Raw genomic sequence first — 22,768 nt, 5'->3', positions numbered from 1 at the left:
CACCTGCGAGGACCCGGCTGAGCTAACTGACTAGAAGGGTGTGCTCTGTTTGGAGAACTTCTTTTCATAAAGCAGATTGCATAATCCTTGTGACAAACTGACCATTTGACTACATCAGCGTTTCCAAAACTCTGGTGCTCACTACCCATCTTAATGGTCATAATTTGAGGATATCCTATAGAGAGAACACCTGGGGCAATGTCTAAGGAACTGACAGTACTCACATCAGCTGTGCAATACTATAGAAATCCTGAAACCTGACCTGTTCTTGAAGTGATTGGGGAGATGGGGGGGGGGGGGGGGGGGGTCATGAGGACTGGAGTTTGGGAATCTCTGGACTAGATCAATGCCACTTTTTGTCCCTGGGCTGGCTCTGGTTTGTAGCCCATACCCACTTCAACTGCAACAGTAATTCTTCATCTTGACCAAAGAGTTTTAATTCCCTCTCTTAGATACAAACCTGCTCTCATTCCTGGTGTAGCCTGAGGGACACTCGGAGAGACAGCGGTTCTTATAGATGACAAACTTGGAAGACTCCCTGGGATTCTCAGAGACTTTGACCAAGCTGGCACAGTACTCTGTGGTGATGCATCTCCAGCCTTCATACTCATAGGTTTTAGCTGGGCAAGAAGGCAAGCACTGGCCATTGAAGAAGAAGTTACGACATGCCACGCAGGTCCGGCTGTCTCTAGGGGATCTGCAGCCTCCTAGGCACTCGGGGTGACAGCATTCTCCACTGCTCGTACAGGCCGTGTCTTTGCTACAGTTACATGCTGAGAACAGAAAGAACAATTAGCAAAAGATTGTACTCAAGTATCAATTAGTATCTTAATATAGCATGAGACATTACCAGCAAGGTGTTCAGTTTACTTGATTCTTACCTGCAACCCTAAACTAGGTCTCATGTACACACCAGGCATGAGATTTCAGGCACAGTATGTCATGGTTAGGATGTAATTACCTTTTTAAAACAGACCTCGACCAGGGTCAGGACCTTACAATATGCCTAGTATTCCAACGAGAGTCCGGTTGCGACAAATTGACTGTTGGCTTTTGCTCATCCTGCTGTGGGTCTCTGAAAGACTAACCTCCACTGTAGCCTGCCACGCTGGGTTTGCCCCAGTGACCAAGTAAGGATGCCGGTCAGGGTCTCCGCAAGTCCTGGTTGCAGCTCCACCACTAAGCATTCAAAGGTTTCCCTCCGGACTGGCACTTCCACAACCTACATCAATCCAGCCATGGCTCCCAAACTTGACCAGTCTCTCTCATAGGAAATTCTGCCCTGCACCACTCCGCTTTCTGTAGCTCCTGGTCTCTCACTTTGGCCCACCAACAGCAGCTCCAGTAGAACTGCAGCACACCAGACAGTGGCTATGCTCAGGCTCACACATAGCGGGCAGGCTCCTCTGGCACTTCACATGGTGATGCCATACTCTCTCCTACTTGTACCAAGCTCTACTATTCAACACTTCTTCTGGATACTCCTTAACAGCGTTCCGGCACAATACTCTGTGCCGCAAGTCCCACCATAAAACCAGCAGCAGGCTTTGCTGGAGCTACACCGGCACTCCTCCTCTTGCAAGCTGGCAGCCGTGGTACCTGTTTTACCAGTGCCAGTAACTGACAGGGTTTGGTGGTGCCTCCATGCATGGCGGCCCACTAGCCTCTTGCAAAATAAGGGCCACAGGTGTGGATAAAAATGTAAGGCACAACATGGAGGAGTCAAGAGATGGGTCAGCAGAATAGGCTCCGCTTCTGTAGGGCCAACCTTTGGAATACACACAGAGTTCAGGAACCTCCAGTAGAATTCGCATGAACAGGGTTGTCAGACGGTGTGGTGGCCAGGAATTCAATCAGGACTACATCAGCTTGGAACAACCTTTCACCATCTTTAGCTTCACGACTCAATATCCATTGCTCACTCGAGGCACACTCTGCCTTAGAAGCATGCAAAGGCCAGCAAACTTCACTTTTCTGCTGCGTTGTCATCACACCTAAAAATGGACCCCCATTTATACCATCTTGGCCTGGCTGCTCATTTTCAGATTCGCCTACTGCCTCTTGTGAAGTCGGCCTACAGCCTCCAGAAACATGGCTGTTGTGTAAACAAACATGTAATAAAACTGGGTACATATAACGACTACCTCTATTACACACATATAACATAAGGGGATATATACCATATGCTATATAAACATATCTTCATTAAGATGCCATTAGATGGCGCTGCTCTATTCCCTTCCTCAATCTTTTAAAAACATTGCAGACCAGTGTATAGCGAATACTGTATCTTAAAAACCACAGGGAATATATAGCACATTTCAAGCTGGCTGTTGTCTTTTGCATTTTCCAAACTTTTCTGTGAAGACCGTATGACCATCATCTGTAACATTGGACTACATTGATAGTCAGAAAAGCATCATCAGAAGGATCAACTAGTTATGTCTGCCCTGTATGAATGGACTACGTACATAGAGTCCTCTACTAACCCCGCCCCCTGGATACCAGACATCACCAGACATGACAAGTCAATTCTTCAAAAAGACCAAGTGAAGAATCAAACTTTTTTATATACTAAGGATCTCGGGTCTCTGTTTACAATCATTCTATCATCTCGTCTAGGGTTGCCACCTCTCTCACTAAGAAATACTGGCCAAGGGGCCTGGCTTCACATATTTGATTTTACTTTTGTTATTCCTCCTGGAAATGTGTGAAAAAAAAACTAACAACTGGCTATTATATTGTGTAGCCATGTTCTAAGGCAAGGGTGTCAAACTCATTTTCACAGAGGGCCACAGAGGGCCATAGAGGCCTTATAGTTGACTTCAAAGGGCGGCTGAGTGAGTGGAATGCTGCATGGCCGGCGGGCCACATAAAATGAGCTTGTGGGCCAGATTCGGGCCACAGGCCTTGTCTTTGACACGCAAGTTCTAAGGTCTCTTGTACTATGGTGCCAACTGCCAATGCCTCCTGTATTGCGTCATCAGCTGGCAATCGCCTCACCAGCAGCATGCACCCCCTCCCATATTGTGGCAGTAGATGTTGACATTTTCAGAAAAATGAATGTCTGCTTCAGAAGCTACTTATGACCTATTATGGTCAGGGCCATATATAGAACTCAAGGGGCCTCACAGCAAAACTTAGGATTGCCTCAAGAAAGTAATGTTAAGCCCCTCCCAGGCAGCAAAGTGTTAACAAGCAGTAAAGATCTCACTCTTCATATCACAACGTCCAGACATGGGGTGCTTTATGCAGAGGATCTGTAGTACCCCAGAGTTGGGGTTCCACAGCACATTTAAAGCTACCGCATGTAAAGTGTATATGTACATGTGTGTACTTATGGTAAATTGTGTTTAGTTATGTGTATTGGCCTCAAATGGTCACTAAAGAGTTAATGGTTAATGTTTCTATCACCTAACACTATATGATTAAACACTATACACCCTAACCTGCTCTCACACCTGTCAGTCACCCCTATCTAGTACTGCGATTGGGTAGAGAGATTCCCCTTAGCGCAGGATTGGTTAGTGGGGAGGGTATAAAAGACAGGGAGTGAGTGGGGTGGGGAGAGCTTAGTCCAGTCTTAGAGCTTTGAGAGAAAAAAGAAGAGGACAGTAGTCTGAAGATTGGATAAGAGAAGTCTGAGTTTGGAGTGGATGAATAGTACAAAGTGTGAGTTCTTATCCAAGTGAGATGGAGACAGTGGAAGGAAAACAACCACAACTGTGAGTTTAACTTGTCCCTGCTCAGTCAGAAGTCAGTGTGTCCACAGGACAGCCTGCACTGTTCCCTCCATTCCTCCACAAATAACCCCATAGTTCAGAAATCCCTTTACTTAGTCTGGAAGCTGTATTGCCTTCATCAAGAGAGGGTCAAGGGATACATGTATGACATTGCATATGCTCAAGAAGTTGCTGGGGAATTTACTGTTTATTGCAAGACAAGTGTGAACATTGTATTCGGTCTGCAAGCTTAAGTAAACTGTGTGCCTTCATTTTACTGATAAGTCTATTTACTTGTCTCTTTATTTCATTCCCACCGCACATTCAAAAAGCATGGCGTCACAATCAACTTACACAAATTACCAATTGCTCTCGCAAAGAATACCTTTGCAATCTCACCGGCTGCACAAGCTGCCATTTTAGGTCACTGCCATGACCCAGCCAGAGGGGGCGCACCCACTCTAGCTCCCCCTCCATCTCCTGCACATTGGAACAGGAGGCGAGGGGGAGGAGTCAGGGTATCCCCTACATGCAGCGCCTGAACCTTGTGATGCAATGACCGATCTGTTTTGCTAACCCTTTGCTGCTCAGTTGGATGAGAGGGACACTCCTGGCCGTTCGGGTGCTGCCCCACCGCAGATTTAATTTTTTAATTTTTTTTAAAAAAGGGTATTACAGGCATTTACTATTGAAAACCCATCCACGGGATAGCACATCGACAGCTGATCTTTAGGGAGTGGGACCTAAAAACAACAGGCCAAGCATGTGGTCAGGGCAGCACACAGGAGCCGAACACACCAGGTTTTGTGCTTGAGAAAGGAGCATTTGGAAGCTCCGAAACGCGTTGCACATTTGTTCTTTTTTTTACCCAATCACGGAGGTGTCTTTGATATAGACCATTCTGTATTGAATACAAAAGAGCTCTACTTCTTGTAGCCTCCTGTTGCGTACATCTAATGGTGTCTGTCGGTGTCTTTTTGGTTTCTCTGAGTCTTTTCCTCTGTCTATAATCTTTAGGGACCCGCCGCTCGGGATCCCCCAGGCTACTGTCAGTGCAGCGGGACCGGACACCCACATCAACGATCAGAGGTGGAAGTGTAATAGAATACATCCTTCCCATTGATTTCAAAAGGGACCAATCCTTTCTATTACATTTCTAGCTCTGACCACCGATGGGAACATCCAACCATCGCACTGACAGCGTGCCGGAGGATCCTGAGCAGCAGGTCCCTGCCAATCAACTATGGATGGCCCATCCTGAGGAGCAATCACCAATAGCAAATGTCTGGAATATCCCTTTAACCCCTTAAAGACAACCCCTTCTGTCCTGCAATGCCTTATTGCCAGTAATAACGATCATAGGCAATGACAAAGCAGGACGCCAGTAGCTGGAATGGCAACCCTTCAGCCCTCCACCGTTATTACGCCCTTTACATGTCACAATTCGATGCACCCCCACTGTTGCAGTGACAGCTGGCTCCCGCTGCTGGATAGCGCGAGATTTCTTCTGATGTCACGCTATCCCCCGGGTGTAAGGCCTCATGTCCACGGGGGAAATCAGGCCCGCTACGGATTCTCCATGGAGAATCCGTAGCGGGTCCCTCCTGCCCCGCGGACATGAGCGCTTAAAAATAAGAATTAACTCACCTCTCGCCCGCTCCGGATCTTCTTTTCGCCGCGGCTTCATCTTCTCTCCGTCGCGGCCGGATCTTCTTTCTTCGGCCCGGCAGATGCGCATGGCATGTCGGTTGCGTGGCCCGCGCATGCGCCGGCCTGAAGAAAAAAGATCCGGCCGCGACGGAGAGAAGATGAAGCCACGGCGAAGGGAAGATCCGGAGCGGGTGAGTAAATTCCGATTTTGGTCTCCTGCGGATCCGGACGGCTTCCATAGGCTTCAATAGAAGCCCGCGGGAGCCGTCCCCGCGGGAGACCCGCACGAAAATGGAGCATGGTCCAGATTTTTTCATGCTCCATTTTTTTTAAATCACCTTTATCGACCATCCGCGGGTATTTATCTACCCGCGGGTGGTCAATGCATCCCTATGGGGTGCGGATCCGCTGGCAGGAGAAGAGTTAAAATCCGCTGCGGATTTTAATTCTTCTTTTGCCCGTGGACATAAGTGTACGTCAGGTTGCGTTAAGTACCACTCTGCTAGGACGTACCCTTAAGCCCTGTGATGGGAAGGGGTTAATATTGCCATAAAAAATATTTTAATAATATACAATCAGCAGTCAGCGGTGACAACTCTGGTTGCATCTGTCGGTCGATTCCCCTGTAGAGTCTCTTATTCCAGGCTCATTAGGTAACAAAAAGGTAAAATATTAGGTGGCAGCTAGCGGCAGCGTCCGGACCGCCAGGATCCGCTGCATGTCATTATGAAAGAATTAGATTTAGGTGTTTAAACATTGACACAAGATGAGCAAACGAAACGCGTCGTGCAGCAAGACTGCAGCAATAAGCGCATTCCTCAGTCTCCTTGACAGAGGCGGCGATCTGGATACCAAGAGAACGATTGACATGAAAAACCGGGCACAGGTGGCAGCGGCTCCTCACGATGCCCGCAGGCGCTCGCTGTCCTCACTGTTGTTTATAAGCCAAACACAAGCAATAAACCGTCTCTGTACACCATCACATCTGCTGCATTTGTTTCCAATGATTGAAACTATTGCACAAGTTTGTTGTCATTTTAAACAAGGGTACAAAGTGCCAGCGCAGCGCCTCTACCGCACGTCTGGGCACCTTTGCTCTACTATGTGTGGAGTTTTGCTTAAAGTGGCACACACCCTGCCAGCACCGTCCAGTACAGTGGCCGGAGGGAAAAGTTCACTTTAAATAGAAGGAATTACTTAAATAGCACCTGAACACCCCCCAGGCTGCAAGATGGGGCGATTCTGAGAGATGTCCTGCAGAATATTGGGGCACTTCATGGAAGACCTACCTGTGATTGTGGCGGAGGGCACCCCGACGGTCATTGTATGACGCCCATTTACAGACCGGAGAACCTCAGGTGCAACTTCCATTAGTCATCATATGGACACCCATCGCCTGGTCCCAACACCTCCTAACAGTCGGGTCAGAATGGCCGTTGCGGGACAATTTGTCGATACGGCCATCCAGCTTCTCACATTCCAATAATGTGCCCCCCTCACACTCTGGTAATGGGGTGACTTTACATTGTCAATGGTCCGTGTGGGAAAAGAACTTGCTACGTGTTCTCCTCCGGGTCCATATCACAAAATGTCCAATGTCTGCAGTCTGGGAGGGGCGCATTTTCGGGATGTCAGAAGCTGGATGGTCGTATTGATGAATTCTCCTTCACCTGGCCATTCTGACCCGACTGTTGGGACAAGTGGATGAGGACACACAAGGTGACCGGGCTCAGGACACCCCCTACAGACCACCAGTAGAGAGGAGTGTCTGACCAGCCTGTCAGGAGGTGTTGGGACCAGTGGATGTGTGAGGGCACACAGGGTGACCGGGCTCAGGACGCCCCTACAGACCACCAGTAGAGAGGAGCGTCTGACCAGACTGTCAGGAGGTGTTGGGACCAGTGGATGTGTGAGGGCACACAGGGTGACCGGGCTCAGGACACCCCCTACAGACCACCAGCAGAGAGGAGCGTCTGATCATCCGATAAGCACCAGCAGCTCCAACTGTTTTGTTGTCCACCATCCATAGACAGGTATCGTTACACACTCCTCCTTCGAGGCTCTTGGCTGAAGGACATTTGCTCTCACGGCCCCCATTACATCTACGACCTCTGACTCCCATCATCGCCTCCATTTGCTTTGTTCTCATGAATGATGAAATTAGACGCTACAGAGGGAAACTGGGTTGTCTTCAGCGATGAATCCAGGTTTAGTTTGGGCGCTGACGATGGCCGTGTTCGTGTCTGGAGACCAAGGGGTGAGTGTCTCAATCCTGCCTTTGCTGTGGAGCGGCACACTGCCCCTTGCTGGTGTGATGGTCTGGGAGGGCCATTGCATACAGTCGGTCCCCCCTAGTCCTGCAGCCACATGTGTTCCTCTCATGGCAGCTTCCAGCAGGATAATGCTCGGTCGCACACACAAGGGGGTCACAGAAGCCCCACAACATTGTCAGATTTCTGTGGCCTCCCGGTCACCTGATTTATCACCAATAGGACATGTATGGCACCATCTGGGACGCCAACTTCCACAGCCTATGATGATCTGATGAGGAGTGTATAAAAAAAAAGACAGAGAATAAAACGTTACAATCAGGTAAGTGAACCCCGCCGGGTCATTTTCCGCTACTCAGTGTGCCCATCGATTGAAATTTAATTGGAGGGGAACTATCCTGGAAATGAGGACAAATCCCTAAAGCCTGGGACTGTCCATAGAAAGCGCCAGTCTAGCCGTACAGTAACCCTACAGAGGACGAGTTCTGTGACCGCCGGGATTAAATTTTAATTCACCTTATTGCTAGGCTGGGTCCTGAAGGTCAGATGCTCCCAGCCACCAATGTTACGTGCCGCATGTTACGAAATCCCAAGCAGCTTCAGGCTTAGGAACTTTCCGCAGAAACTAAAATTAACTGGCACGTCTTATGGGTACGAATGGAAGAATACTATTCTATAAAGATGCCGTTCACATTGGCGGCTCCATTCAGTGACTTTGGCTCAGATGTAACAGGAAAGCCTGGGCGAAATAGCAAAGCATGCTGGACTTTTAGAAAATGCCGAATCGGAAGTCAAACCGACCTCATTATGGTCAATGGGGCTCCAGCATATACCGCAGTCGGCAGTCCGGAAACAAAGAACGGAAATTACATAAATAGTAATTCCCCCTTTTTCCCCTTCATAGCAGCTCATAGTATTTAAATTAGGGCTCTATATGGCGGTATCACAGGGTTCAGACGAGGATGGGAATCAGTGGGAGGTACAGGATGATGAAGGAACAGGCAAGGGTCAGCAGCAGCATACGAGGCAGGAAGCAGTGACCTGTCCACTCGTAAGAGGACATGAGTAATGGAGACCTATGGGAGATCACAGATGAGGAGTACACTGCAGCACCGAGTATTTCAGGAGACATTTGACACCAACACTGGAAGAAGAGGTTATTTGAGGAGGAGATGTTACATAACATCACGCTCCGTCTGCCAACAGCTACAGTAGAACTTGGCACGATTTTCCTGTGTTTGGTGTATAAATGTAAATGCAGACCAGGACGTGCAGCGAAGCGCGCCAACCCGTTCCTCAGCGCATAAGTAACTCAACGCTATCTCCTCCGTCTTTATAAAACAAACAAGAGCGATAACAAGCAGCCGTACATCTGCTTCTGCGATAGGAAAATTTATATACATGACCACATTTGAAGTTGCAACCCTTTTTTCTGCTGCTTTTCCACCTTGCTTTACACTTCAGCTTTGATATGGGGAGATCAGTTAGGATATCTCTGGCAACCAGTCGTATTACTAAGGACCAAACTATTTTCATTGTCGCATTGCAAGAGCCATAACTCGCTGACAGCCATATAGAACTTTTATTACTTTTTGGGGGGGGGGGGGGATGTGGGGGAGGAGATGGAAAAACCCTCATAAATGCCGCCATTGTTTTGGGGGATTTGTTTTTAAAAAATATTTTGATTGTCTGAGTCGTTATGTACTTGGTAATACTGATGAGGTGCTGCTTTTTAAAAAAAATTCTCAGTTATTTTATACATTTAGAAAAAGGGTTTTTGTGGGAAAAAAAAAATCAGTATTTTTTTAACACATTTATTTATTAATTTTTTTTAAATTCAACTTTTTTTAAAAACACTTTTTTAACCCCTCAAAGGGACTTGAAGATGTGATCATTCAATCGCTAGGATAGTACACTGAATTACTTAGGTAGTGCATTCTACTATGCCTATGACAGCAGACTATTACACTGCCAGAGGCAGGGTCTGATAGGCTGGAGATACAGGCTTCCGGATGACATGAAGAACCCATTAGTTATCTCACTGCAGGGTGCTGATGGGTGATAGAAAGAGCCCCCTTCCCCCATGTCATTTCCTTATGTGCTGTATTTGCTATTGATCTGAGGTTTCTCTGCTCCTGGTGGTTAGAGCAGGAACCTGGCAGTCACTAGTCGCCAAGCCACCGCCTTATAGAGATGTATGTGTAGGGTTAAAGCCCATTAGTGAGCTCACTAAAAAGACATATTGGCTATAACTGAGGAACTAGTGGACATCTGTTGCGGGTACCCTGATTCGCAGAGTTGCAGGATGATGTGAATCCTTTGCAGACGTGACTCCTCTCGCCCGGCTATCTCAGCCGACTACTCTCGCAGCTCTCTCTCCCAGCTGTGCAGTCTCTAAAGGACGCTTCTCACTCGGATCACTCTCCGGAATGTCGCTCTCTCACCCGCTATCCGGCTCCTACTGTTCCCACCGGACCGTACAGAACTTGTGCTCCTCTCCATCATCCCCAGTCCGACAGACATCCCACCTGATCTCTGCAGCCAATGGGAAGTAGTGTCTACTACTCAATAAATACATAAAATGCAGTAAAGCATGACGGCCAGTAGAGGTCACCTTATACCATCCAAGGAAATATCAGCTGAACCCCTTGCACAATAATGACCCAACGCTCTTTACCACAGCGTATATGGGTGGACTATCTGCTCTATAGGGACCACTGATTGTTAACAAGATCGTTTGTCCCCATCCAAGCAGAGCGTACGCCAGCAGGTTTTATACTTGCATCAACGAGTTGTAAAACCAGACACAACCCGTTTCGGGAAGAGCTTGCATGCTGTGCCTGGCATTCAGCTCAAAGAAAACCACAAGTGCCATATTCTCCTCTCAGATGCAGAATCTGGGTGTGATTGTAGCCCCCCGGAGTGACATGGGGTGGGATCTGGCAACCGCATCGGGTCTATGGTGACAGCTAGCCACAATCGTCAGACATGCGGCAGCTGAGGGGGGATGGAATAATAGGAGCTGTAACTTTTTACATACAGAGTACGGTCACCTGAGTACTTGATTATGTCTAATTAGCCAAATCCTTTAATCCGGCACCCAATAATTCAGAAACTCTGATACTTTGTGGATGATCTGAGAGAACAAGCGCAATACATTACCTTAACGGCGGTTTGCGGGCACGGACTACACAGTGAACATGACTTCTAACGGTGGCTTCTATATACCAGCCCACATGTAAGCATACTATGAAGGGTTAATGTTCAATGACGTCTTACAACGCGATCCCATCGCCAGATTACCAGGGGGTCCGATAACCTGACATGAGAAATCTATGTTTTTCCCCCAGATGTCAGCGAGCGTTTACTGTAAACACAGAAGATGGCCGCAGCACGTGTACAGAAGCGGTACCTGCGCCCACAGGCCAAAAATCAGCTCAAGTTACACCAATGTTCACCTGTGCCCTCACGCAGCTACAGAAGTGCTCATAACCCCTTCACCACCAACTCAACATAAACTTGTATCAGTTCCTTCATCGTATAGGGATCACATGCCACCCCACCTGCAGAGGCGGTGTACCCAAACAAGCCCATCTGTGTAACCCTGTCTGCAGAGGCTGGTGTACCCAAACAAGCCCATCTGTGTAACCCTGTCTGCAGAGGCTGGTGTACCCAAGCAAGCCCATCCATGTGACCCCTCGAATTCATCATTTGGAGACATGATTCAATAAGACGGAGGAAAGGTTAGAGACAAGTGGATTCTGACCTTTCTGGCAGTAACGAGATGTCCAGCACCGGAAGTCTTGCACTCCGCTCATTACAGTCTTCACACATAAGGAATCCAAGACGCCTGGACAAACATTCGTACATTCCTCTACCGGCTTGTTCCCAACTATGTAGTGGTTGTCTACGGTGTCCGACAAGAGTGACCAGTCGATGGTGGAGATGTGACAGAGCTCCTGGTTCCGCTCAATACGGACCGCCCCTCGTAGTATGTTGGTGAGACTGCGAAGACCTATGTCCCGTAAGTGAGGCATCTCAAAAATAACCAAGGAGTAGTGGAAGAACAAGTCAGTGCCCCGGATCACAGAGAGGTTGGGAAAGAGGTCCTGGAGACTCTCTAAGCCGTAGACACGAAAAAGAAGAAGATACTCGGTGATCATGGTCAAACGCGGGAAACTTAGGCCTCGGAAATCCTCGGGCTTGGTGCTGAACATAAGCAGGATCTGTAGATTGCCTTGGATGATGGTACAGTTCTCCAACTTACGGAGCTGGCTCACATCACTGCGGATGTCCATGCTGCCACAAACTAGAGGACAAGAGAAAAAGCAGTTAGGAGATGAACAAAGGAGAAGACCACCGTATTAAGACAACATACAACCTTCAAATTGTCATCCATAGATGTCTAAGGGATCTACTCTACCTCCAAAAGCCCAAGATCTCATTTGGAGATATTTAGTGTTGGGCTTCTCGACAAAATGAAATGGTGGTATGCTCTATGGGATGCCATATTATAAAGGCATTCTCTGCTACTGGAAGTAGCATCTCATTCTGCAAGCAAAAACACTCCACAATGCTGATGAGGAGCAAGTACCCCCAAACAGCCGTCTACTGATGAGGGTACTTGCAGTAAAAATTTCACATTATTTCAAAGCAAGATAACGGTCCTTGTTGCTCTGACCGATATCACGCTCACAGTATGAATCCAACCGTAGCCAATACCCATAGTCATGTTACAAAGGTCAAACAATGGCTTAAAATGTAGCTGCCTCCAGTAGGTGGCACTAGCGAGCATTTTCTTCCTTCTGGGAGAAAGCTAATTTGCATACTCTTCCCATGGAGCATTGCCAAAAATACTTTATACACAGCTGGTCTCCTTAATGAGAACTGGTGTCCCCTCCCCCAAATACACATAAATATGGCATAAAGAGACCCTCAAAGTCTGGGCACTTTTTTACGATCTGAATGCAGGAACTTTCCACTGTGCTGCAGATCATAAAACCTGTTTATGGAAACACAAATATTATCTCATTGTAGTGTGCAGGATGAGCAGATGAAGGTCAGTCCGGGGCACACTGATCAGACTACTGAGATACCCGTCATAACAGCAGGTGAGCCGTGTTTGCTTTCCTGGTTCAATACTGATCTATGATGGGGAGCTCTCCTGCTTTGCAGTACTGAATATCAGGTTCAAATCCCATCAAAGTCAACTTCTGCTTGGACTTTTTAAGGTCTTTTATGGTTTTTCGACCAGCCTGCCATAAAAGAACCTTATTTTAGGACCATGGTCAGAGCAGGAAAGTCACATCCCACCAAAATACTCCTAGAACTGACCACAGGCTACAATTAGAGAGTTACTCTAACTTGCATGGAGCGATTGGAGGCTTGTTAGCAGAAAATGGAAATCATGGCTCCATGAAGAAGGCCTTGAACTTGAATAGTTCTTTAGAAGGTAGTCACCATGACACAAACTAGTCTTGTATTTTGAGCATTTTTATACATGACCAGTATAGGGGAGCTCCTGCTAGACTGGGGTATAAAAAGGAATGAACCGTGTATGGGACTTTACCATAGTCCACAGATTGTGAGCCGGCCCTAAAGTTATTGTAACCCTTGTTAAAAACGTTTGTAAAGAACTGTTGGTTACCTGCAATTGCCTCCATATCTCAACTGATTTGTGCCTCTCATTATGTGGCTCGGCCCAGGCGGGAGCCCGATGCTGTGACATGTAGATACCTGCCTAACATTACAGAGGAACAAGAACCCCAGAAACAGGTGTCTACAGATGTTTGGGGTTTTTTTCGAGGAGTCTTTGGTTTGGCTTTGAGATTTTCTTCCTTTTGGAGGAAATCCAATGCACATTTTTTTCTCCCTAGAACATTGCCTGAAGCAAGTCTCCATATATCAGCTGGGTCTCCTCAATGAAAAGCAGTAAGCCCCCCTAAATGTCAATACAAAACACATTCTAAGAGGATTAGCAAAGAAGAAAATGTGCTCAGACCAATGGGTTAGAACCACTGACTGGATAGCCTACCAAAATATAAGATAACATGCATAAAGACCTACCGACTACATGTATATCAAATACACAGAGCTCATGAAGAAGTTAGAAGGGGCCAAAAGTCAAAGCATTCCTTCTTCAAGTGCTACTTCACAATAAGAGAGGTAGTGAGCCGTCATCTCTGTTCATGAGGACCACAAAGACTATGGCACAAGGAAATGTTTCATTTCACTATACACCTTTCCTTTGACAGTAAAGCTTGTCAAGACCATTTCATTTGCTAAGAGCAGGTCATCGGCCACTTTTATCAGACTCATCCTGTGCAATGCCTCCTGGAGAAACTGCTGGACCTGAGTCCACCCTGTGCAATGCTGCCTACAAAGCCCAGCGGACCTGAGCCAACCAATGGTGAACCTGTTATCCAAAGACTTCATAATAATAACCCATTTGCCCCAACACTGGGTCATAGCAAAAAGCTCCATAGAGTTATGGTAGGACCCTCAGAGCTGGGTTCATGAAAACTGAAAACCTCTACTAAAATTGATCAATGGAGGTCCATCTAGTGGAACCCCACCAGATTGAAGATGAAAGTTCTTCTTGGATCCTATCATAAACTTGTTAGATAATCACATTTGTGCAATGTGTGAGCTCAGTCAGACATCCACTGCTGCAGAGAACCCAAATCCATTCGAAGCCTCCATCTTTGATCATCTTAATGCAACATTCTAGACAAATGGCCATAGAAATTGATGGGTCAATAATTTCCAGAAGTCTGTAGAGTGCCACAAGCCCCTCATTCTGGAAAGTGGTGGCTTTCCAAGCTCCATGGATTCTACCAATTGGACTTTTTTAGCTGGACTTCCCCTTTTAAACAAACAATTTGGGTGCAAGTAAACAAAAACAGCACCTCTGTCTGTTGCTCATAATAACATGAACTAAAGGGGTTTTTAGGGCTTATGTAGAAAGAGCAGGAGGTCTACATTCCGGCAGCAGATGAAGGGTTAACCATGACATAACTTCTGGAAATGCAGGTTGTGCGGCTTCTTTAACTGAAGCCGCCTGCTGTTTTGGGCAAAATATTGAAACCACGAAAACATCTTTTTTAGTCGTTTCGGACTCTAGTGTAACATACACAGTATATACAATAAACATGTGTGCCGTATCTCATGTTGACTGATCACGTCTTATGTAACAACTTGTTTTTTCAAGCTGAGATGCAAGGGGAAAAAAAAGACCCTACCTTAAACACTGTTCAACCATCATCCAATAATGGTTGTTGTTCTCACTCAGGTACTGTAGATTTCGTGTTCTAGTCGCTGGAAAAAATGGCTGACAATCTGTGTCATAACCATACTGGTGTCATTGTGGTTATCACCCAGCTTTCCCAGACCCCTGAAAGTAACATCTACCTACTGATCACTGATGTGTGCTGCCCAGATTATCCAATGATCTTTACTGCTCCTTCAGCACTGAGGCAGCGTGGGCTGGTGATTGGATGCTTTGGGACAAGAACAGTCGTGAATGGGTATATACAGAGGTCAGGAACCCCCACCCCCCCACCCCCTATTAGCTTGAGCTGCTTTTGTACTGAAGGACTCGGCCGTCCAGGAATTACATGATCGGACATTCATTAGAATGAACACCATGTAATACCACATTCTTCCTGCAGAGGTCAGTGCAGGGAAAATCTGTGTCTGGACACAGCTTCCCAGTGACTCGATCACTTGATCAGCTTCAATTTTAAAAGGGGGCATCATAATGAGACAACCCCATAACGAATGATACCTTAAATAGCTGGGAATTTCAGATACTTCTCCAAGTTATCATCAGACGTCTCCATTTATACACTGCTATGCTGGAGTCTATCTATTCGAACCACCATTCGTTTCCAGAATGAAGGGAGGGGCTATATATTACACTGGTCCCTTTCAGTGAATGAACTTGTGCATAGGTGGCAGTCTGGTGACTATGAGCCGCATAGGAAATAGACATCATCAGGATGGCTTTGTACTAGCGGAGTTCCTAAGTGCCCATTTACACAGGTATATGCAAGTTGCGACCAAGATTCTTGGGCACAACTCACATCAGATAGCATAGGGAAACCCCATCCATGTATTATCTGATCCCCATAGGCAGTGGATATCACATGTCCAATTCATGGGTCCTTGTGAAAAAGCACCTATGTAGATAGCCTAATTGGCTATTATGGGTCCAATTCTAAACTGTAAGACATTATGATGGCCAGAGGCGTAACTTGAAGCTCCTGGGCCCCAATGCAAAACGTGTAGCAGGGCCCCCAACTATAATGCTTTATTCATAGTACTGGGCTCCCTATATGGAGAAGAGAGGCCTTATGGGCCCCAAAGGCCTTATTGAAAAAATAGCCAAATATGGGATTGACAAGGCAACTGTTAGGTGGATTCAGAAGTGGCTGAGTGATCGTACTCAAAGAGTGGTCATAAATGGCTGCACATCCAAGTGGAAGAATGTATTAAGTGGGGTACTACAAGGCTCTGTCCGAGGCCCAGTGGTGTTCAACATTGTTATAAATTATCTGGAGGAGGGAATTGATGGGAAGCTGATCAAATTTGCCAACAACACAAAGCTAGAAGGGATAGCTAACACTAGGGAGGAGAGAGAGAGTATTCAAAAAGATCTAGAAAAGCTTAAACAGTGGGCATCGACTAAAAAAATGGTATTTAAGAAGGAGAAATGCAAAGTCCTACATCTGGGCAAGAAAAATGAAGAAAGCGCATACAGAATTGGAGGAATTGGGCTAAGCAGCAGCACATGTGAAAAAGACTTGGGGATACTAATAGATCATAGACTGAACATGAGTCAACAATGTGATGCAGCAGCCAAAAAGGCAAACACAATTCTGGGATGTATTAAGAGAAGCATAGTCTAGATCACGTGAGGTCATTATCCCCTCTACTCTGCCTTAGTCAGACCTCATCTGGAATACTGGGTCCAGTTCTGGGCATGCTAATGTAAAAAAAAGACAGACAAACTGGAGCAAGTTCAGAGAAGAGTTACCAAGATGGTGAGCGGTCTGCAAATCATGTTCTATGAGAAGCGGTTAAAGGATCTGGGAATGTTTAGTTTGTAGAAGAGAAGGCTGAGAGGAGACTTAATAGCTGTCTACAAATATCTGAAGGGCTGTCACAGTGCAGAGGGATCAGCCCTATTCTCAGCTGCACAAGGAAAGACTAGAAGCAATGGGATGAAACTGAAAGGGAGGAGACACAGATTAGATATTAGAAAAAGCTTTCAGACAGTGAGGGTGATCAATGAGTGGAACAGGTTACCACGGGAGGTGGTGAGTTCTCCTTCAATGGAAGTGTTCAAACAAAGGCTGGACAAATATCTGTCTGGGATGATTTAGTGATCCTGCACTGAGCAGGGGGTTGGACCCGATGACCCTGGAGGTCCCCTCCAACTCAACCATTCTAGGATTCTATGAAGGCTCCTGGGCCCAGGTGCAACAGCACCCCCTGCATCCCCTATAGTTTCGCCCCTGCGATGGCCTCAATTCTGGTCCCTCACTAACCAAATGTGCAAAAAGAAGACAATCTCCATGTATTATGCTGGGTTCTCTCTTTTTGGTGAAATATGCAGCACTTTTACTACGTATTTAGCGCGTATGCTTTTATTTGCGCATGTATTGCCTGATGTATTGAGCATTTTACGTATGCAAAAAAAAAAAAAACATACGCAGGCTCAAAGGATGTGAGAACTGTCCCTCTCAGGTCTCCAGGCACAGCGTAAAATGTCACATTGCGTATTTGCTGCGTATTTCTCTCAGCCCTAGACTGACGTAGAACACGTGATTACGCGATAAAAATAGGACATGCTGCAATTTTTTCACGCACGTAAAATAAGGTTTCAGCACAGAGTAATAAGTAGCGAAAATACACTTGTGTGAGCCCTTAGAATAAAGGGTCGGCAGTGGGGAGGAAACAGCGCTACTCTTGTCTACAGGCTGTGTCTGGTATTGCATCACATTTCCACTCTAGTGAATAGGGCTGAGCTGTAATACCAGACACAACCTGTGGACAAGAGTGGCGCTGTTTCTGAGAAAAGACAGCAGAGGATGGAGAATACTGCAGAGGACGCTGCAAGATCAGATATCTGCGCTGTCTGAACATGGCGTAAGGATGACCGATAAGCGTAGGCCGCCTTCCAGTGGAGACGGCCATTGCTCGCACCCAGGTCCTCCTTAGAAGCCCCAATATTCTTTAAAGGCACGTGCACACATCGCGGATACTCAAAGTAAATCCACACAACTGCGTTACGGATTTTTAGGGCGGATTGACCTGCGAATTTACCCATTGCGCTAAATCAAATTAGTGGCGAAAATCCGCAAAACGACCAGAATCCTCTGTAGGTTTTTTTCAACCATTTCTTACTGGGGTTTGTTAAAACGCATTCACTAACATCGCAACATATTTGATTACGGACGTTTGGCGCCAATTCTGCGCCTGAAATTCCGTAGTGTGCGAACTGATTAAGAAGCTATAAAAGTGGGCGAGTTCCGAGACTCGAGGGACCACCGCATCAGTAGGGACCGCGGACAAGTATCCCGGCTCCACACATCTATAGCAGCCGTCTAGGGGAGCGTGCACACGGCCAAGTACGATATCTTGTAATTGCGATTCGGGCTGCGAATGCGATGCATTAAAAAAAAAACGTATTCCGTCTCCGTGCGCGCAATTTTCACACATGAGAAAAACACTTCCGGTAGTAAAAATCGTATCGCGCTTGCATGCAATTTGAAGGAACTAACAGGCGATTCTTCGCAATTTTTCAATCTCGCGGCGTCGCTCATAAAGACCTGGAGATCAATGTATTATTTTCATGCGCAATTTTCATTCCTATCACTATCGAACAGACCTCGTGCGTGAAAACTGCCCGTGTGAACGCCCCTACGACTGCCCTCCTGCGCAATTTCTAGTAGCGGAATCGCTCCACAGCGTTTACAGTAGAACGCGGGTGAATGAGATTTAACAGATTGGGCGCGTCTCACATGAAAATAGGGAGCGCCGCGAGAAAATAATTGGTTGTCTTTCCCTACGAGTTTTGTGCGTTTCTCAAGATTTGCGCAAGAACGCCGTCCGTGTAAACCTGGCCTAAAAATCATATAAACAATCCACGACGAAACCCTCAGTAAATTCCGAAAAAGCTTGTTAACTCCGCCGTCTAGAGGAACGCAACAGAATTTCCGTAGCGCAGACGTTGTAAAGCGAGCCTTTAAAAAAAAAAAAATCTTTGTTGCCCATAGCAACCAATCGCAGCGCAGCTGTCAATTTACGTCAGCGTTTACACAGAATGGGGTTATCGTTCAAAAAAAAAATCAAAATCATTGGATTGCGCAAATTTGACCAATAATCGTTCATTGTAAATACAGCCGATAACAAACGATCGTGTAAACGGCGACACTTCAGTCGCTCACATTTGCGTGTATAATCTGTCTGCTCGTGCGAACACATTCCCGTCCGTGTAAAAAAAAGAGACAAATTAAAACTGTGCTGCGAGCGGTTGCTATAGGCAACAGAGACAGGTTTTCTTTTTAGGGTATGTTCACACGTACCGGAAATGCTGCGCCATTTTCTGCAGCATCTCTGCATCAAAAACGTCAATGCCGGCTTGGACTTGAAATCAGCTTCGGATACCGGTGCCTCTCAGATCACAGTCAGCGCCGCGCTGCAGCGAGGAGCGGCAGGACGAAATAATCTGCGGATCTGCAGCTTATTTCAAGTCAAAGTCGGCGCCGATGTTTTTGATGCAGAGATGCCGCGGAAAATCCGCTACGTGTGAACGCACCCGTGGATGACTTTCGGAAGAGCGTGGCTATTTTTCCGCAATCGCCCAATAACGGTTCTCCGTACGAGACGTAATAAAACATGGCAGACATTCGTATCATCACAACTACTTACAGTCGGTCGTCTCCACCTCCGCGACAAACAATAGACCGATGAGCAGCGCCACAGTGACGACTAACGCAGACGTCCAGGGGGGCGTCCGCTCCATCATCACAGAGTCTGGTAATATCTTCTAACAGTGCCAACTCAGCTGGCAGCGTGCGGGCACCTCATGCCTGCTGGGCACATGGGGGTGTAGTGGATGTAGCTGAGCCGGCGGTCTGAGCACCTGTGGGCTGCGGTGTAATACTGCCTCATCGGATAACAGCAGGTGTATCCTGAGCCGGCCACAGTGACAGGCACACCCTGCTGCTCATTGGCTGGCGCAAGGCACCCACTCCCCTCTTCACAGGGCTCCACCTCTGCTTGCTGCAATGCACAGAAATCCCTTTGGGGACCTTTCACATGGGACGGAACTAGTGCGTGCGGACACTTCTGCATCACAATGCTGTCCCTACCCGGCTTGAATTCCGCAGGTCGTTACGTCAAGATTAAATTCCGCTACGGAAACGCTTTCTGTCGCGGTATTAAGGACATCTTGCGCAATTGTTGTTGCGGATTCCTAAGATACGGGAGATGTAAAATCGCCCAGAAACAGGCTCAGGCGCAACTTACCTCGTACGCCGTAGGGACACCGGTCCGTGGGATGTCCAATATACGGACGGCCCGCACATATAGTTACGCATCTACATGGCCTGATTCTCAGACAACCAGGGCAGAAAAGTTGCCACGTGTGAACACGCCGCGAGGACGCTTCCACACGGGACGCAGTACTCTGCTGGGAGGAAAAATCCGCGCCAAAATCTACACGACTAAGGGCGGTTTTAGACGTGACACCCCCGATGTCACACGGGTGTAAGCGCATGTACACGAACATTTGCACCACGTATTTGCGCAATGGGCATTGCATATTTGCGCGCACATCTGCGTGTTTTACTGTCATTTTTTTGTAGGCATAAGACTGAAAATTGCTCGCGCACACAAATTTTGCCCGATCCTGCAGGTTTTTGTGTGTGCGAATACACTGCGTATTTGCGCAAACCCAAAAATACGCAGAAGAGCCCATATATTTGCTGCGCGAACGCACAGTGACTACACAGGTTTCTGGCGTATTCGCGCGAGCCCATTCACTCCGATGGTCTCTTGCAGCATGTAATGCGCACTAAAATAAGACACGCCGCATATTTTTTCACGTATGCAAACGTTGCATGAAAAAATACGCTTATGTGAACCGACCCATTAAATATTAATAGGATCTATTCCCTGCGTATTACGTGTGCGGAAATCTGGCGCAAAATATACTGCTTTATTTATTTACTTACGCCATCCCTGTCCAACATGTTGTGTTTGGTATTGCAGTTTAGTCCCATTCATTTCATTGGAGCTGAGCTGCAATACCAGCCACAGCCTATTGACAGAAGTGGCGCTGTTCTTGGAAGAAAGGAGTCATACTTTTCTAATCCTGACTTTATACATTTCTGGACACCAAGGTGGAACCTGATGAGTTATAATTAGAGATGAGCGACCTACTCGGCCACGCCCCTTTTTCACCCGAGCGCCGCGATTTTCGAGTACTTCCGTACTCAGGTGAAAAGTTTCGGGGGCGCCGTGGGTGAGTGGGGGGTTGCAGCAGGGAGTGGGGGGAGAGGGAGAGAGAGAGGGCTCCCCCCTGTTCCACACTGCTACCCCCCGCTCCGCCACGCCTCCCCCCGCCCCCCGAGTATATTCGCTCATCTCTAGTTATAAATCAGTGGCGTCCATCAGGCATCAATGTGATCCTTCACAGATTAAAAATTCAACTTTTTTCTGTTCTTATGACGGAACAGAAAAACAGAATTCTCAGCCAAAAACGGCCCCTAATTATTTCTATCAAGACTTGGTTATTCGGGAGGACCATGATGCTTTGCAGCCCTTTACTAGGTCTCCATAAGTTGAATGGGGAAGGTAAGTAACAGCTCTTCTGGGCATGACTCTTTAGCCCCTGGCCCCTTGTGCAGGAAGACCCACAGTGTGATGCCCCCTATGTATAGCAGACGACAATCAGGAGGACGGATCTAGAAGAACAGACGCTCCGCCGCCCGGGATATTTTGGTTACATTTTTCTCTCTTTGTTTTGGGTCATCCAGCACTAAATATTTACCCTGAAAACTGAAGACTGTAACAAACGAGCATCAAGATACCGGCTGTTTGTCAAATAACAGGAAACATGAGACCTCGCTTGTCACAGGGCGACGTTAACTCTTCCATCCCTGGAGACGGGCAATAGAAAATCATCCTCATCACACAGAGAGCTCTAGAGTCACATTTATTGTGCTGTGTGTGTATATATATATACAGTATTTGGTGTGTCCGCCCATAACCTTCACAACAGCATCAGTTCTTCTAGGTATACTTGTACCCAGTCAGGGGGGTTGTATAGTCAGGTGTATAATTATAAACCAATTATACCAAACAGGTGCTAATAATGATCATCATTTTCACATGTAGCTTGAAATACAGTCATTAACTGAAACAGAAACAGCTGTGTAGGAGGGTTACAACTGGGTGAGGAACAGCCAAACTCTGCTATAAAGATGAGGTTCTGGAAGACAGTTTCATGTCACAGTTCATATACCATGGCAAGACTGAGCTCAGCAACAAGACACAAGGTAGTTATACTGTATCAATAAGGTCTCTCCCAGGCAAAGATTTCACAACGGACTGGGGTTTCCAGATGAGCAGTTCAAGCTCTTTCTAAGAAGCACAAAGAAACAGGCAACATTGAGGACTGTAGATGCAGCGGTCGGCCAAGGAAACTTAGTGCAGCAGATGAAAGACACATCATGCTTATTTCCATTCGATATCAGAAAATGTCCAGCAGTGCCATCAGCCCATAACTGGCAGGAACCAGTGGGACCCGGGTACACCCATCTGCTGTACGGAGACGTCTGGCCAGAAGTGGTGCTCATGGAAAAATCGCAGCCAAAAAGCCAAGCCTTCCACATAAGAAAAGCACATCCAAGCAACCCAACTACGTACAAGAACATAGGAGCTGGGGTGCAGAACAATGGCAGCAGGGGGTCTGGGCTGAGGAGTCAAAGTTTGAAAACATTTTGCAGAATACGGTATGTCTGTATGTAAGCTGCAGTATATGTATGTGAATTATTGCGCTACCGGTCAAAAGTTTTAGAACCTCAATATTCTCAGTTATTTTTTGGGTTGTCC

General features: G+C 46.9%; 1 protein-coding gene across 1 annotated transcript in view; it reads right to left on the bottom strand.

Annotated features, from left to right (window-relative positions):
• INSRR (insulin receptor related receptor) overlaps positions 1 to 19,821 on the bottom strand; it is a 45,097-nt gene extending 25,276 nt beyond the window's left edge. Inside the window, exons 1-3 of the mRNA XM_066609147.1 lie at positions 19,580 to 19,821; positions 11,409 to 11,951; positions 461 to 773 (exon numbers count right to left, since the gene is read on the bottom strand). Coding sequence (XP_066465244.1) covers positions 461 to 773; positions 11,409 to 11,951; positions 19,580 to 19,676 — 953 coding nt within the window. The 5' untranslated portion in view covers positions 19,677 to 19,821. The remainder of the gene's footprint in view (positions 1 to 460; positions 774 to 11,408; positions 11,952 to 19,579) is intronic.
• Positions 19,822 to 22,768: the final 2,947 nt, after the last annotated feature.

Source organism: Eleutherodactylus coqui, chromosome 6, assembly GCF_035609145.1.
Source record: "Eleutherodactylus coqui strain aEleCoq1 chromosome 6, aEleCoq1.hap1, whole genome shotgun sequence".
In the NCBI taxonomy this organism is placed as follows: Eukaryota; Metazoa; Chordata; class Amphibia; order Anura; family Eleutherodactylidae; genus Eleutherodactylus; species Eleutherodactylus coqui.
This window is presented reverse-complemented; position numbering and strand designations above follow the sequence as displayed.